At 48.3% G+C, this 16722-nt stretch overlaps 6 protein-coding genes across 6 annotated transcripts; 2 read left to right on the forward strand and 4 right to left on the reverse strand.

The window, feature by feature from the left end:
- Positions 1-431: 431 nt before the first annotated feature.
- Positions 432-985, reverse strand: N7509_012435 (uncharacterized protein; the record flags this gene model as incomplete). The annotated part of the gene is made up of 3 exons (XM_056637072.1): positions 432-489; positions 542-669; positions 815-985. 3 exons carry the CDS (start codon positions 983-985, stop codon positions 432-434), a joined length of 357 nt encoding a protein of 118 aa, XP_056483102.1.
- A 3157-nt stretch (positions 986-4142) lies between these two features.
- On the forward strand, positions 4143-4592 carry N7509_012436 (uncharacterized protein; the record flags this gene model as incomplete). Its single annotated transcript, XM_056637073.1, has 2 exons — positions 4143-4465; positions 4586-4592. The coding sequence occupies 2 exons, from the start codon at positions 4143-4145 to the stop codon at positions 4590-4592; spliced, it is 330 nt and encodes a 109-aa protein (XP_056483103.1).
- A 960-nt stretch (positions 4593-5552) lies between these two features.
- On the reverse strand, positions 5553-6512 carry N7509_012437 (uncharacterized protein; the record flags this gene model as incomplete). Its single annotated transcript, XM_056637074.1, has 1 exon — positions 5553-6512. The coding sequence occupies one exon, from the start codon at positions 6510-6512 to the stop codon at positions 5553-5555; it is 960 nt and encodes a 319-aa protein (XP_056483104.1).
- A 1339-nt stretch (positions 6513-7851) lies between these two features.
- On the reverse strand, positions 7852-12975 carry N7509_012438 (uncharacterized protein; the record flags this gene model as incomplete). The annotated part of the gene is made up of 9 exons (XM_056637075.1): positions 7852-8003; positions 8070-8266; positions 8314-8428; positions 8479-9446; positions 9902-10816; positions 10873-11463; positions 11514-11538; positions 11593-11914; positions 12502-12975. The coding sequence occupies 9 exons, from the start codon at positions 12973-12975 to the stop codon at positions 7852-7854; spliced, it is 3759 nt and encodes a 1252-aa protein (XP_056483105.1).
- A 945-nt stretch (positions 12976-13920) lies between these two features.
- N7509_012439 (putative Golgi traffic protein SFT2) lies at positions 13921-15544 on the reverse strand (the record flags this gene model as incomplete). The annotated part of the gene is made up of 4 exons (XM_056637076.1): positions 13921-14073; positions 14544-14694; positions 14992-15112; positions 15319-15544. 4 exons carry the CDS (start codon positions 15542-15544, stop codon positions 13921-13923), a joined length of 651 nt encoding a protein of 216 aa, XP_056483106.1.
- A 568-nt stretch (positions 15545-16112) lies between these two features.
- N7509_012440 (uncharacterized protein) lies at positions 16113-16307 on the forward strand (the record flags this gene model as incomplete). Its single annotated transcript, XM_056637077.1, has 1 exon — positions 16113-16307. One exon carries the CDS (start codon positions 16113-16115, stop codon positions 16305-16307), a length of 195 nt encoding a protein of 64 aa, XP_056483107.1.
- Between the last annotated feature and the right edge of the window lie 415 nt (positions 16308-16722).

Genomic DNA, 16722 nt, shown 5'->3' on the forward strand with positions numbered 1-16722 from the left:
GTACCTGGGCTGGGATAGGGCGGTCCCGTTCATCGAGCATCAGGATGCCGGAGTAACCTTCCCCCATACTCGCACAACCTCAATCCGATCGAAGATCTTTTGGAGAACTCAAGACATTCCATTTTATTAGGTTCTAGCTAAGGGCCCAATGTGCAAGGCCCGTCGTATGTTCTCCTGGTTAAGATGAGCCGCGATATATGCAGCGCCGATCTTAGCAGCGGGCAACTCGTGATGAAAGAGAATAACGGGATAGACGAATGGGCAAAAAGAAAATATTGTTATTACTACCTACTGCCGACTAAACAAAAATTCAATTTTTCCCAGGACTGCCTAGTGGATCAAATTTGTCTTGACTGTGAGTTCCCAACAAAATCCTAACTCAATACCCATAACCAATTTTGACGTACTACTGACGTACTACTGGCAACATTTTATGTTGCACCCTGAGCCTCACCTAGATCAAGCTTTTTATTCCCATTCGTATCAAATCTGCACCTATTAGTAACGCCATCATTGCAGACTCGTACATATATATACTCACGAATAAAAATAGTCGATATAGGTTTGATAAAAGCTGGGCGATACTGGATGATCCTGGCCCACATTATCATTCAGCCATGCAATATACTCTCCCAAATCCACGTCTCCAGAACCATCGGCGTCGACAGACTTGAACAGAGAGTCAATATTATCAGCCCGCTCCATTAAATATGGTAGGTCTCGCTTCCTGGAGCTCGGATATCGACAATCTATTTGTGAATAAGGTTAGGATTCTATCTCTAGAACCCGTTAAACAGACCAGAATAAAACATACCGCAATCGCAGCAGAAGGCATTACATGGGCCTTTTCCACAGCAGGAGTAGCCACAGTACCATCTGCGCAAATCCATTTGCCATCGGTGAAGTCGAAATGCGCATCACAGCAGTCTGCTAGCGACACAGCTACCAAATGGGAAATGAGAAGAAGTCCAGCGGCGAAGAACATTTTGTTGGAATATGATTACGTAGAATGATTGTATGAATGAATTCTTGAGTGACTCAATTAAAGACATGGAGTGCGTATCCGCACACTTTTATATTTGATTTCTGACCTTAATGTCATGACGTCTATAGAATTCATTTCTTCCGCAATTTCCGAGTATCTTTCTTTTGAACACTTCGATAGATCTGTAGACAAGTATCATATGAGGATAATCCGTCTCTAGACCTTCTAGACCTTCTAGACCTTATATTGACGTAGTTGGCACAACTTGATCTTGATTATCTGAGACCGGCCTCGAACCTGTTAGGTTCGCATACTTAGACTCTAAGACCTATTTTCAATTGCTAGCCATTACCCAGTAGGCTGTATCGACATCTTCCTATTCCTTCGATTTGAATCAACCGCTTCAGTTGATAACTAGAATCACTATTTACCATCAAAGAGGTGTGGCAAACGACCCGCAAATAGATTGAAGGGCATTTATTAGGGGGGTTTGAAGTTAAGAGTACATTTCAAGGCTGATAACCCACCATCATTAACGGTTCAGATGCACTTAAGCATCGCTTACTCTTTTAAGCCTTCTCCACCCTGCCAAGAAACCTAGAATCAATCCTGTCACAGTAGTGCGTTTTCTAGCAGGTATGAAATGAAAGAACCCGGAGTTCTCTGGAAGCAGAGATTTGAATAAAAATGCATGACTCGGTTACGAGGCTGGAACATTCTATCGTGATAGAGCCCAATTCAAGGCCCAGTAGGACTACAACCGTTTGCGGAAATCTAACCATATATTCGAAATGATCATCAGCTCAGGGAGATCATCAGGCTTCCTATCGCCACCATCCTGGGCATGGATCAGATTTATGGTTCATAGCTCGTATAGTAATGATGACTACTTATGTATCGCTGATAAAGCTCTAATGTACCGCAAATTGCAGGCTGTTAACCAGAGATATAATATATGCCACCAAAAATTAAAGCGACCGGAAAGGTACTGTATGTTTCAGATACTCTTCATCTTCAGCGGCATTTAGGCATCTGCATTGTAAGTCCAAGACCTCACATTATTATACTCGGGACTCGTACTGGTAGTTCTAGTCGTTTCCAGTCCACGTTTGGGTTCGCAAAGACGGAGTCTTTCGTTCCTTGATAACCAGGGTGCCCATATTAACGGATGTATCGCATCTAGGCAAGGCATCATCGGAACCAAAGGCGCAATAAATATGCGCGAAGTGGTTGCGCATGGAACGGCGTATAGGGACGTCATCAGGCTTATTGTGAATGATTTCCGACCAACCCAGTGATTTTGGCAGAGTCCGCTCAAAGTAATTGTGGTTGCGATCTGCGCCACAACCACTACCTAATTTCCCTCAGCATCAATCGATCTCATTAGTTGGGAAAACTCACCGCTACCGTTATCAAAGCAGGTAGGCTAAGATTACTAATTAGTCAGGATCCATTCGCAATTCTATTATCTCTTTTAATACCGAGAATAGCAGTCGGTTACATGCAAGCGGATTGTAATTTGACATAGATATAGAACTGCGGATCGCAAAACCACGAACGAATTTGGGACAAGGTTGTGACAATAATCGGCATGCGTCATGTGGCGTTTCCTAAATTGGCGGCGGTCATCCGGTTTGGACGCCAAATTTCAAATTAACTTCAGTGCAAAAAAGGATTACTAGCAAATCCTTGTGTTAAAAGTTCGTATCTAGAGTGCTGTTTCATTGAATGTTCACAGAGCTTGGCTCAATATCCAAGAATCCGAGTTCTGGGGCCTTACCACTCAGGCATCGGTCTCGAATCACATTTTTTCGTTTCGTCGTTCTAGATAATCTCGGGTAGGGTCATTCCATCACGACCTGCGTGCTCCTTCGTCTCATTCCTTGATAAAAGCATTGTTTAATGATAGAACTGTATCCTCTCTGCTCGTAGTAGCTAGGACGCATATGGGATTAGGAAACGTTTCTGCCTAACACTAGATTGTGCTATCGCCAACTTGAGGTTGATGTGCGTAGCACTACCATAGGTCGCGGGGTTGCTTATCTTGTTATAGTCGCGCAGGCTACTCCGTAGAGTTACGAGAGATCCTTGATAGTTGGTATTCAACCTTAGGCTCTTTGGGCCGTCCCTTGACCGATCACATAAGCCCATCGTGGAACTTGGCTGCACAACGGATGACCACTCGCGATATTGACATCATGGGCACCGACCGGTCGCATATTGCTGGGTTAACATCGAAATTTACTTCGGAGGAAAGCGCCAGAAGCGCCCTGGAGATTAAAGCTATGTGAACAAACGTGAGTCGGGCGTCTTTGCTCCGCAAGGCTGCGCGGGGTCGCGCAGGGGCGTTGACAAATGAAGCGGATGATTCGTCCAGTGACATAGATATTATCGAGGCACCCAACCAGATTCTCGCAGGATGCGCAGGATGTCAGACGCTCAAACCACATCGGCAAGGCCGAGTAGGTACTGCGGCTCAAAACAGGTGAATTGTGGCCATGTGCAACTACCGGGGTGTTCAAGCTCCTTGAACTCCACCGATCACAATCAAGGGGAACCCGGTTGGCTTTATGACACTAGCAGCCATGTGTTTGAGTAGGCATCAGCATTGAGGGAGTGAGATGCATAGCCGAGGCGAATCGCGATCAGGGTCAAACAAAATATGCCACTTGATGCGTTGTATTGCGCTGTGTGCTGTTCTTTGGTCATCTGGCAGTGCTTCATTCGCTATTCAGCCTTCCTCCGTCTGGTCCGGGCGCCTCGCGCGGACTGCTCCCATGTAAAGAAAATCAAATACCCCCTGTCAGATTCCCGACTTCGTTCCGCGAGGGAAGTTCCAAACGTATACTCTCTTTCTTACCAAGTTATAAGATCGCGGCCCGATCCACCTCCTCCTATTCCTGACGCTTCGCGCGCTACCTTCTTTGATGACAATACACTCCCTGTGGGAACTATGCCATTCGTTATAACTGACCCATATTCCCTTATATGATCCGTGATACTATTCTGTTTATTTTATTAATAACTCACCTTCAAGTTCACGAAAGGGACACCACTCAGACCTTGCTTATTCACGATGCCCATAAGCCGAGACATCCGCTCGGCAAACGGGTCGATGTTTCCACAACCTCGCCATAGACACCAGGAATATCTCACTATGTCTGGGGATACGTTAAGGCGCAGGCCACATCCTGCCAATCACACATCCTCACTGGCACAGGGCATGAATAATTTCAGCCCCCACGAGAATTCTGTCCAGCCCCAATTCAATCCTAACACGGACCTCTGGTCCGGCAATATTGGTCTGACACCCACGCATCCTTTCAATGCGTACGGGTCTGAGATGGAGATTGATTACTACACTCCCGGAACTATGCCTGTAGAGCTTCCTCTTTCTGCAAATGTTCCTAATCAACTACAGCCTAAAGGCGCAGGCTCATCCCGTTCCGACCGCCGTGAACCCGCAGACATCGACTCAAGGTGAGTTAGACAGATCGGGAAATTTTTCCCGGGTGTGGGTGCTAATACCGATAAATTATAGAAGAGATAGGAGCCATCGTCCATTCTTATGTGAGTGGAGAAATTGTTCAAATTCCACAGGGTTTGAGCGGGTTGAATTACTACGGAGGCACGTTCTGACGCAGCATGTTGACCGTGGATCTTTCAAGTGCAACTATGCCCACTGCAATAAGTCTTTCAATCGGAAAGATAATCTTAGGGCTCATGTGCAGATGGTTCATATTAGCAGGGAGGGTACCGACTACTGAAATTGTCTTGTTCCAACCTTTCATGAGATCGGGGTCCGCTATTATCCCCCTTCCATCCATAGCGCGAATTCTAGGCCTCCAGGGATTTTCCTTGTCTTGATTCATCTCATGTTATCTATCGGTGAAGCCTTGTGTATCTCTTTGCTGCTTACTACTCACAATCTAGTCTTAAATATAATAACATTCAGAACCTACAATATACGAAATATGGTTTGCTCCTTGCCCAAATCAACAGCGATAGGCCCCGCAGCTTGCTTCCCTGTTTTCTACAGAGACTCTATGTTCTGACATGAGCTATTCAGCGTTTCAAATTCAAATGAAGAGTCTTCAAAAATTCGAGTTTCAATTTGTTGATCGTACTTGTGTGCTGCATTCATACAAGACTTTCTCTGGCTGCGCAATGGGCATTTTGACGCGGCTGACCACCTGGACCACCTGGACCACCTGCATATGCACTAATCAGAGCTGTTCCTGTGCGTAACCTTAATTGATCTTTACCCCTATTGGTTCCTCAATTTTACCATTTCTTTTCCCTGTACAATACCTACTCATCCTGGACGTACGAACTGGCATCAAACACCAGCAGTGTGGGATGAGCGGTTGAAATCTAAATATTCACAGCCATTCTCGTACGTTCCGGGTCAACGCTACCCGGTGAATGAAACTACACACCTTGCGCTGTACTAAACACCACCTGGTTCAAGCGATATGACGTTCTATTATTAAGTCATATAGTTTATAGTTTTGAATTCCACAAATGAGTCTATATGGACTGACAGAATGAAAAAAATATGTACAAATTATGATACAGCCGATTTGACCGAGAGCATGGGATAATCAGATGTTCGAGAATCCTGTCGATCAGGTTGTGGTTTGAGAGATCGTCTCCGGTGATCAAATATATCGGAGTCAGTGCTAGACATGATGGGTGGGGTGTTATCGGCACTCCATCTTGGTTGAATATGAAAATCCTCTGTGTGGGATTGCTGAATTTCTTGGATGGTTGAAGGGTTTGTGTTGATGACGGCAACGAGGCTGTTCAGCACGGTGAATTCCATCTTTAGTTTGAGGCTGTAGGCTAAAGGTTTGAGGGAGGTTTGAATAGAGAAATTGTTGGTGAATTCGGTCGCTAAGAGGGCGACGTCAAGAAGAATAGCGATCGCGTTGATCAGAATGACACTGATGACGACTCTTTGGCCGCGCTCTCCCTTGAGCATCAGGATAGGTCGGAGGGTGGTAAGGGTTTCCCAGATGTAGAGAGCGCTGATTATCGTCTCTTGAACGGAGAACACCATCAATTGGATGCGCTCGTAGATATTGAAGGGCGCAATTAAATAATCGAGGCCATGGTTGCTGCCGAGAAAAAGAACTGTGGTCGGTATGTGCATAGCGAAGGCATTGAAGATGATCATGTATAACACGAATCGAGGATAATTGGCGTGACTAGTCACGAGATGAAGTCTTGAATATAGCACGACAGATTGGCCAGTAACCATGGCCCACCATCCGATGCAAATCAAAACACACATGGGGAAGTTTGGGGCGAGGGCAAAGTAGCGAAGAAAGCCAGTGATGGCATGGAGAAGAGTTCCCAATGTAGCTATTACCATGCTCCAAAAATATAATCCTCGACGCCGCCTGAATGTCGTCAAAGTCGAAATCATGATCTCGAGGACGTTAAATAAAGCCAAAGCGAATAATCCCGCAATGACCATTGCTATCGCCCGCGACACAGTGATCGGTCCCGTTTCGCCTGCCATGATGGTCGATTACCCCGCCAGCGGGTGGAAAGGTCAAACAAAAACCAAGTCGTTCGTGAACTTCTTCTTGGGATGGATCCAGTCGGGGATTCGATTCGATCGGTCGCGATCTCACAGTGGTGTTTGCTTTGCGCCAGCCATGATTGAAGAAAATCGCGTGGCCGAGAAGCAAGACGGCATTGTCTCTCCTATTGATAGGAGGTGATAATACAAAAGAGTTCAAAAGAGAGGGGAGTGTTTGATAAAATAGCCCATCTGCACTGTAAAGGGGCCATTGGGGCTTCGGACTTCCCTAAAGAGAGGCGATAGACGAAATAGAGTTCAGGGGGGGGGGAGAGGTTGGCTCGTCGCACTCAAAAACGGTACTTGCATCATCACTTTCACCGACAGTACTCCGTAGGTGAGACAAAATGTCGCCCCCTTCCTCTAGAACTCGATAGGCCTCCCGGGAGAATGGGAACTAAGCTGATTCTTGGTTAGCTGATCACCGATTGGCAGAGAAGCTGACCCAAAGAGAATGTCACTTTGGTTAGCGGGCTTGGGGGCGGTACGTGCCAAAAAGGAAGGTCTCCACCTTCGTCATTTTAAACGCAAAATGGACCCAAAAAAGTGATTGAGGAAGCTAAAACTCCACAGTTGGGCATGAGCGAGTCTGAACTCAGCCTCAAGTAAGATATTTACTTAGAAAAATAGCCCATTCAACAAAAATCGCATAGTAAAAACAGCCTCCTCCGTAGGGGGTGTTTGAATAACCTTTTGCTATAGCTCAACTAATTTAGGTTTGCTTGTTAGCCCCCGGACCGAGCGCAACTTCCCCCGCGGGCCTTCTTTTTTGAACTAACCTTGAAATTCAATAGCGTCCACCTGCCACATTCATTCTCTTCGAGGGCTTGAAGAAAGTGCTTCTCTGATTGATCAGTTGGAAGATTTATGCGATGGTGCGGCTCCGCATTTGGCAAATGCACAATTTTATGACCGGAGCATATTTTAATCCACCTTTAGCAAATTGATTTTGAGAGATTAAAAGTATTGGGTATGCATGACCTTCACACGATTTACGAGGTCCAAATTCAACATCGACAGCGATGACATCAGGCAAAAGGCAAAACTACCACTTCGATTGAAGGTTTAATGCATAATAGCATGACGGAGAACAAGGCGATGGAACTCCGCCTCTTGAGTTTCACCATGGTCAATGCGCATTATTCCGAAAACTCCCCGGATTGTACTCCGTAGCTGATGAACCCCCGATCTAGATTTGTGCACAGGCCTGGCCTTGCATTCCAAGCCATTACATGACAACAACTCGTATAAATCTTGAACTACCGCTGCTCATCCATTACCACCCAACTCCATGCTCCTGCAGCAGGTGATACATAAAGGGGCCCTGAAAGTTGGCCTCTAATTCACAGTTCCCAGACATCTCGAAGACACGGACAGAGGGAAATAGTCGCCTCCCGTGCAGCTGATCAAAGGACATATGGACATCTTCTACATGACTCGGACATTAGCACCGGAAGGGAGGGGGTGGGTGGGTCTGTTGGTACTACTCCATACCTCGTACTCCATTGACAGTGACGAACTGTTGCTTCCTCTTCCAGTCGATCCCATAACCCACGGTGTCCCCTTCCTTGAAGCAATCTACTTCCCACGTGAGGAATAAGTCGTGCACATACCCAGTATCGGAATAGTATGCAGGCCTGTATTGTAGAAACTCGTCAATGACGCCGATCTCCACCCGTTCTTGAATCCACCTAAAAGCGGTTAGTTTAGAGCTTAAATAGGGACGAGCGCCAGTTACTGTTCATTCTTATATTCAGGCTCCTTGAGCTCCTTGATTTTAACTTCGAAGTAGCTTGTGCCACTTGGGATGAAGGGATGATTGGCCCGAACCCAGTTTCGAGACTTATCTTGCTCTGTAGACAATTGTGAGTATACAAATCCTCTCAATCACAAGAGCACGTACCACTACTAGTAAGTCTCAGGATTCTCCCATTAGATCGCGCTGGAGAAGAGTCACCGTCCTCTGCCCATGCACTCGCAAGCAAAGGAGAAGTATGTATCCACCCAAATTCTGCTCTAATTTGCGACAATAGACTGTTGTTGCATTTGTAAAAGGCCATGAGTTCCGCATTCCAACCATGTTCGTCGGTTCCAGGCCATATACCTCCATATTCAATGCATCGCTGTATTATACCAGGGTCTCCTCCTTCGATTGCAGCCAGAAATATTGACCCATATTGCTCGTTGGGAAGATAGTACTGAATGGCCGAGGAAAAGCAGCGGCCGAACCAAGTCTCTTGACCGGCCATGGCAGCGGCACGAATCTCGAAGACTGCAAAGTGAGGCTTCTTGGGGATAGGTTTCTCGGGAATTGTGCTCCTGGAGCCCGTTTGTCCGGATAGAGGCGGTTTCGATGAGTCGATAGCGCGGAGTTTCTCCTGTAGCTGCAGCAAAACCTTACTGCTACGTTTGTTTCCAGTCGCTATGTACCGACTCTTTGACAAGAGCATTTCAATGATGTTCTTCTTCAATGGAACTGCTGCAACAACTTCCTCAGTAATGGGAATGAAAGGGTCTATCGAAAGCAGGAGCTCCAAGAGACTGAGAGCCTCTTCAAGGTTAGACATGGCAGCGAGAATCAATTCCTCGGTTAGGCAAATGTCAATATTATCATTGAAAAGATCCACCAGTGGCTCCAAGGAGGCTATTTCCATATTGACGTTTTTTGGCTTTGCGTCTGTACTTGAAGTCCGGCAACTCTTACTGTTCAAGAGAACCTTCAGAAGCTTGACAGCACCAGGCTTCACGCGGAATACAGCTTCCAGTGTCTGAGAGGTAATAGAAGCACCAGGGACAAGGGATCGCAAGACTTCAACCACACAGTCGTTGCGAATTGGAGTATCCAGGGCCAGCTGCTCAATTACATATTCACTAACAGGTAGGCCCGGTACCAATTCCAGTAGCCATCCGAGAACTACCAGTCTTTTTCGACGCCAGATCCCCTGAAGCACACTGGCAGTAATTCGAGGGGCGAGAAGCCGCGTCACTATATCCATTCTATCACTCCGATGATCAAAGATTGCTTCAAGTACTTCCCCGGTGATAGAAGAACTTCGGCACGCTCTGAGACAAGCCTGGAGTATCTGGGGATGCGTTTCATTCATCGCAGCCATTACCAAAGTCTTTGTCGTTATTTTACAACCAGGTTCTCCCCCCAATATGTGAAAAAGTACATTCGGGGGGCCACAACGTGCAGCAACTTCGAGCACGGGTCTATCGTGAAACTTCGCCCCGCAATCTAGCAGGGTCTGAACGGCCTCGGGACGACCACTTTGAATGGCGAGAAACAAGGGTGGCAGTCGTCCACATGAAAATGGCCTGCATACGAATAGAGCTTCTTGAAAGCGCACATTGCTGTACTTGGATCGATAGGCCTGCGAGCTGGGTTTACGGTGGCCCCGTTGCGCACCAGCAGCTCTATAATTCTTTGCTGCCCGTTCTGACTGGCTAAAGCAAGCAGGGACATTCCACGCTCGTCCGTTGCATTGGGATCATATCGAGAATGGTTCCAGAGAGCTGTGTGTCGGATGCCGTAATACGCTGCTAGCAGCAAACCGTTCGTCAGAGTCGCAATCTCATCTGCGTAGTTGTACTCTCGATGGCGACGCCCGAAGAGCTCAACAGCACCTTTCCACTCGCGGTAGGCCATTGTAGGTGCCTCCCATCTTCCCAGAAAGTTATCCAGCTCGGAGGGAACGTACCGACCACTGGCCTTGACATGGCTGATCCAATGTCGTGCGGAATATTTATAAAAGTCGTACTCCAGGTCCGATGGCCTTGGTAGCCGTGTATTAATCATGAATCGAAGACAGGTCTCAGCTACCAGTGTATCAAGATACAGCTTAGAGAACTGCGGCTTCTTTTCAAGATATTCAAGAACAGAAATATGGGTGTAGACAATTTGATTCTGTAGTTCGTCATACACGACCAGGTTCTGACACATACCAAGCAGGGTTTCAGCACTGAGGTGACTTGGCTTTGTATCTCCCAAAGCATGAGTTTTGTTAACAGCCCATGAGGTTCCAGAAGCCCACTGAGTGGGACGAAGAGGCCCTCTGGCACCCATCAGCCACGCCAGAGCTTTATGTGCCTCGTGAGCACTCGGGCTCTGTTCAATTTTCTCATAGATTCGATCGTATGTCTCGCTTAGCGTCGGTGGTAAGCGTCCTAAAAGGGATAACACTTGGTTCTCAGTCTGCATTTGGCATAGACGTTGAACTTGAAGTCGAACCCAGAGGAACCTTGAAAGGCATTAGTGATTCGGAATAAAAGCAAGGTATATGCTTCTGTGACTCACATTCCACCCGCTTTGGCGACCAGCTCAGCTATAATTTTGCTCTCTAGCTCGGATGTGGCTTCACCGTAGAGTAGGTTTTTGGTTTGAACACTCTGCTTGACCTGTTGCTCCACAAATCGCTCTATATCTGTCCGAGTGACACTTTCGTTGATCGTGAAATTTGGCAGATCTTTGAGCCGGACTACAATATCACGATCGTCTCTACTCGATATCATAACTCGGACACTGGTATTAGAGTCATCCACAAAGCGTCTTAAAGACTGCAATAGAATGCTCCTCTTTTGCTCGTCGCATTCATCCAGCGCATCGATGACAATCGTGGTGCTAGGATGGTCCTTGAGACGCACAGCGATCAACTCACGGCACTCATCAAAGTCCAATCCGTCCCTGGCCATTCCAGTTGAGTATCTTTTGTCGTATGCATCGCAAAGTAACTTTGGAATTCCGTCTTGAGGCTTTGATGATAATTGGTGGAGTAGTGATCGAAGAATAGACTTTGGATCCTGGCGATCTGGGCTATTTAAGGTGCGACTGCAGAAGAAGTAGATCACGTTTGCGTCTTGTTTGATCAATGTATCTACTACCATTGCACTATTGGGCCTTAGCTTGAGTTCTTTGTAGCGGGGATATGTCCTGCCTACCAGAGCTTGGTCTTTCCCGATCCGGCTGGGTGTTTATTAGCAGTGCTTCGATTGAATAGAAGATTATGGCAATACTTACGCTTTCCACGCAACCAAAACAGTTCAGACTGATTAGACTGCAGCCACTTTGCAAACCCCGGCTTTTCGAACAGCCAACGGCCTGAATCTGCAAGCAATCCATCTTTGGCAGTTTTGAAATGCTTTTCGTATGGTGTTTCTGAGACCCACGAAAGGATCTCGGATTCGCGGTTCTCTGAGAAGATAATGAGACCGGTGGTCCGCAATATGTCAATTTTTGCAGGCTCAGTCCAGCTCACCTTCCTGACTTTTATGAATTTGCCGCACCTTGACCTCGGTCGTGCGGATAGGTTCTTCGACAGCGCCCAAAAAAGCATCAAGAACTAGTAGTCATTTGTAAGTTGAACTAACTCTCATTATATGAAAAGAGCCGAGGTCTGAACTCACCAGCTTTTGTGCACTCCCGCGCATTCACTGTTTCCTTTACCTGCTGAGCAGGGATGATCATCAGCAGTTCCTTCATATATGCTGCTGCCGTGGTCGCTGCGTATGGTTGCCATCGTTTATTCTTATGCGAGTCAGCGTAGTCGCAGACCCCCCGAACGACCAGGCAAGGAAAAGCATCCATCAACCCAGCTGCTTCCATTTCGAGACAAATGATTCCCATATCCTTCTTCAGTTGGTCACGAACCACTGGGTCCTTGACCACCACATTCGCTGACCCGATTGTCCCATAGAATATCTTGGGTTCGATACTTCGCCTTCGTGAACGCAACACGATTTGCCCTCGCTCACAATTCTCACATGTAGACCCTCCCTGGTGCGCGTAGTCCGACCGAAAAAGCTTGTCTTGTTCAAGGCCCGGATGCTGGTAATTGTCTTTCATCTTTGGATACCGCTGCATCATTTCAGCCATATAAGAGCTGATCTTGCTACTCATTCTGTGATGCTGCGCCTGTAGCTTCCTCACATTGCCGCTCAAAACTTCAGGCGGCTTATTGAGGTGTCCTATTCGCAGAAAGTTGCCATCTACAATTTTCTTGCCCATGTCATACTGCACCACCCCACCGAATGTATTCGTAGGCTGACCAACGACGATATCCCCCAATCGGACATCATCGCCAGTCTCCGATCCAGGAACGCCAGCTCCGACACCGACCAACAAGCCGAATCGTAAGGAAGGAAAGTCGTTGAGAAGTTGCGTAGCTGTGGTAGCTGCCGCATTGTTCCCCATCTCCGGCATCACCGCCACAACAACATTGTGGGCACCCAGTCGACCAAATGTGTACGCGTTACGGTCACTGCTAATTGGTAGGGGGTCATGGATCTCATCTAGCATGGCCTCCACTGCAGCACACTCAACTCCAAGGGGACAGATACATGCCACAGTATAATCTGCCAGAGAGAACGTGATGTCATCTTCGACATGGGCAAGACGGGCCATTTGAGCGCTGTGGTCCCTCCAATTTTGGATTCACGTCTCACGTCTTTCGATTCTCATTGCAAGTGTGTCTGGGAGATGAGGAGGCGGGGTAATGCGGCTGAAGCAGGAGAAACGCAGTAAGCAGCAATAAGCAATCGCCCAATGGAAACATGTCATCATTCGGATTTCATTAACCACTAGATAAACAGGTTGAGTCTGCTCAGCGTGCTCAGGCTGTGCTCAGGTCACTGTGAGAGCAAAGCGGAGGATGCGTCAACATGCATTGCTTCCCCCTATTCCATGGGCCTTTAGTGCATTCCTGTGCTGATAGATGGGGTAATTCGGCGAGGCGGGGCTATTCTCATTTATTGTCTTCGGGAGCTGATTTGACATTGACTCGGAATCGACGGATCGTGTTGTGGGAGTCAATAGCTAGGTGCGTGTTGCACTGGTGGTTGAACTACCGCACTCCATAGCCGCAATCGACCCAGCTGCCAATCCCTCAGCGATGTTATTGTACCTATACAACTTGAAATTCATTATCCTAACAGCCCAGAGTACTGATTATATAGCTAGGTAGGATACCAAGTAGTATAGTATTCTTCATATAAAATCAGATATGCCACACCTAGCACGAGCTATTCTTTAAAAATCAAGTTCCATCCCAAGACAGGGTACGATAAGCGCTACTACACTCGAGACCCTCTTGCGCGCAGATACTCCGGAGTACCGAACAACATTAAGGCATGAAGATAAATCATTATTCAGATTAAGTATATTCAAATGAGATGAAGCTATCATACGAACGAGATCGTTCTTATCTATCCGCAAAACTACATATACAGAAGAGGAGAGTGAATCGACCTCAACGCGAGGACCTGATGCAAGCAAGAAACTGCGCTAGACCCAATACCCAGGGTATCATAGGGCGACAAGAGACAAGAAGGGAGGACGGTCGAATTTCGATCAACCGGACATCCAAGCCGTAACGCGCGAAGCACCGAAACGACTCATGTACTGTAGGCCAGTGCTACCCATGGGGAAGTAACTGACGAGGTACCAGACCAGGGCGCAGATCTGGAAGACGGAGGAGATGGCAGTGAGGATGAGGCTTTGGAGCTGCAGAACAAGTCAGCAATGAGTTATGGTGAGTCTAAGATGATGCGACAAGTAGTTATGGTGATGGGGAGGCTCCAAGATGCGATAGAGAGATGGTGCAGGTCAGGCACAGTGAGACATGAAGCGAGCGGTCAGGACAACCGTTGGAGGTTGTGATACAAGCACCTTAGGCGTCCGGAGGCTTCGCTCTTGTCTTGTTACCCAAGGGTGGAACCATGGTTGCACGGTGGATATAGGGTGATATCGGCGATATCTGCTCCCTTCCCTCCCCTGCCCCGAGGCCCTTGTGAGGCGGAAGCATAGGCCAGACGCCATTCAAGTCGTACAGGAGACAACCCGAAGAGGAGAATGCGAGATCCCCTTTTCTTTTTCCCGGCCGCAGGGTGCAACCGTAGCTGTGTACAACAAGGGAAGAACAGGAGTGGGTAGTAGATCGATGTAGATCGATCCGAAAAAGGAAGCAGACTTACCCCGATGGCGAAGTAGAGAGTTAACGCGATAGAGCCGAAGTAGGCGGCCGTGAAGGGCAAGCGTGATCCCGAGATCAAATGTTTAGCGTAAGTCCACGGTCCCATGAGAACGGCCCATGATAGCAAAAACAGGGCTGAGCCGACAGACCATCTAAACAAAGAAAAGAAAACGGGCGAGTTAGTTAGACATTCAATATCTGGCTTTTCGACAAGAGTTATGTTGGCATGAGGCGCAGGGCTATGCTTTCGAGGGCAACGAATAAGGTGAGCTGCGTGTGAGCCATGAACGCGCACATGGTCCAAGCGAGAAGCCGCCCATGACCAGGATCAGGACAAAGCGGGATTTGACTGGTCCTCTCAGAGTCCAGGCTGAAGAATGGGAAATATGGAGGGAGAAAGTCGATCAAGATGCAGCCTACAGCTGAATGTACTAGGGGAGGCAACTTACAAGATGGCGAATTTGCGGGGCTTGAGCGTGAGGACGGGGAAAAGGAAGAAACAGAGCATGAAACATATGGCGGCGCCCAAGTTGCATGCCGCAAAAACGAGCATTCGATCCCACCGACTTACTATACGCGGTTGTGGTTAGCGTGGGTTGCGATCTACTCCTGTCGGATTTCAACCAGAAGTGAGAAGCATGGAAGTTTGAGAATCCGTCCCGGCGCAGGCACTTCACACTCGTCACCTGGATCAGGGGGGCAAGGGACGGCAGAGAGCAGGACGGGACGATGATGGGAATGGCATGGTCACGAGGATATGGGACGGAGAAACTTACGCGCGAAGAATCCTTCTTCCTCCTCTCTTCGAGTAGCGGCTGGCAAGGGTGCTCCGGGGCCTTCATTGTGAGTGGGGAGTTGAACATAACCTCCCTGGCCGAAAGGATTGTAAGACTGCAGGCGTGAGAAAACAGAGGTGTCGGCATTAGTGCGGACGGGGAGATCCGGGTCTCTGCGCGACCAGCCCAGGGAGTTGACAGAGTCTCGAAAGGTGTTGTTGGCCATGGTCGAAAGAACTTTCGTCTTAGCTTCTTAGATTGATTAAATTCCCAATTGAATGGAGAAAACGGTAAAAGGGCAGAAGTGCACGGCCGCTGTACACAAGGTCTGTGGCTCAGCAACGAAGAGAGGCCTGCAGGGACTATGCACGATGGAGTGCAGATGATCTACGCCAGATGATGGCTGATCTGTGAGGATTGGCTAGAGAGTAGAGACTAGTTCAAGCCTGTTAAGGCAGATGACGTTCAGGCCAAACCAAACACCGATTCGGGGTTCTGGGTAGTGCAGTGCACCTGGGGCTTTGCGCCGGGCTCGTGGTGAATCGCGACGGCGAGGGGAGGGTACTAGCTTGAGACTAGTCTAGCCCTACGGATAGCAGGGCCAGCAAATCAAGCACGGTGCGGGAGACGAGGGGCGGCTCAGATATGGAGAGCGAGCGAAAGGCGAGCCGATCGAAACCTTGTGGTCGATCAAGAGTGGGACGGTTCTGGTTGCCTTGTGGAGGATGCGCGTAACCAAGCAGGGTCGGGTAAAAGGGGCTTGTCAACGGTTCGGGAAGCAAATGCACAGCACAATGCAACAAGACAAGCGGGACGAGCCAGCCAAGGCAGTTCCGACGCGGCAGCAGCGGATGGAAGATAGAGGGAGCGCAGAGGGTACGACGTCAAGGGACGCGGTGGACGGGCCAAGCGGAGGGAGGGACGTTGAACCTTCAGAGTCCGATCCACGACAGAAGGGGGACGATCACAGCGAGGGAACGGGGCGGTGATTGGATGTAGAAGCGCTGAACTCTCGTATAGGAGGGTAGGAGGATCGAGGGGGGGGAAGATGGCAGATGACGAGATGGCGTGGAGCTACCGATGCGACCAGCCCGGATCGGCGAGACTGGAGAGCTGTCAGATGACAGTGGACTCGGACCGAGCCAGGAAACAGGGATCATTACATACCAGGGAGTAGCGGGAAGGGGATATGGTAGATGTGGGTGTGGGTGTAGGTGTGGAGTTGAAGGGGGGATGTGATAGAGACGGAGAGAGAGACGGAGATAGCCAAGATGGAGAGGTGAACACACGGGCCACTTCCACTTTCCCTCTACAACAACCTCACTTCTACTCCACACTACCTCTATAACTGCTATGCTCGCTACTCAACACGCTATTGAATAATCATTTATTATTATTGATAAT

The sequence above is a fragment of the Penicillium cosmopolitanum genome (assembly GCF_028827165.1).
Source record: "Penicillium cosmopolitanum strain IBT 29677 chromosome Unknown utg000011l:1.0-3548175.0:1.0-3550911.0, whole genome shotgun sequence".
Classification (NCBI taxonomy): Eukaryota; Fungi; Ascomycota; class Eurotiomycetes; order Eurotiales; family Aspergillaceae; genus Penicillium; species Penicillium cosmopolitanum.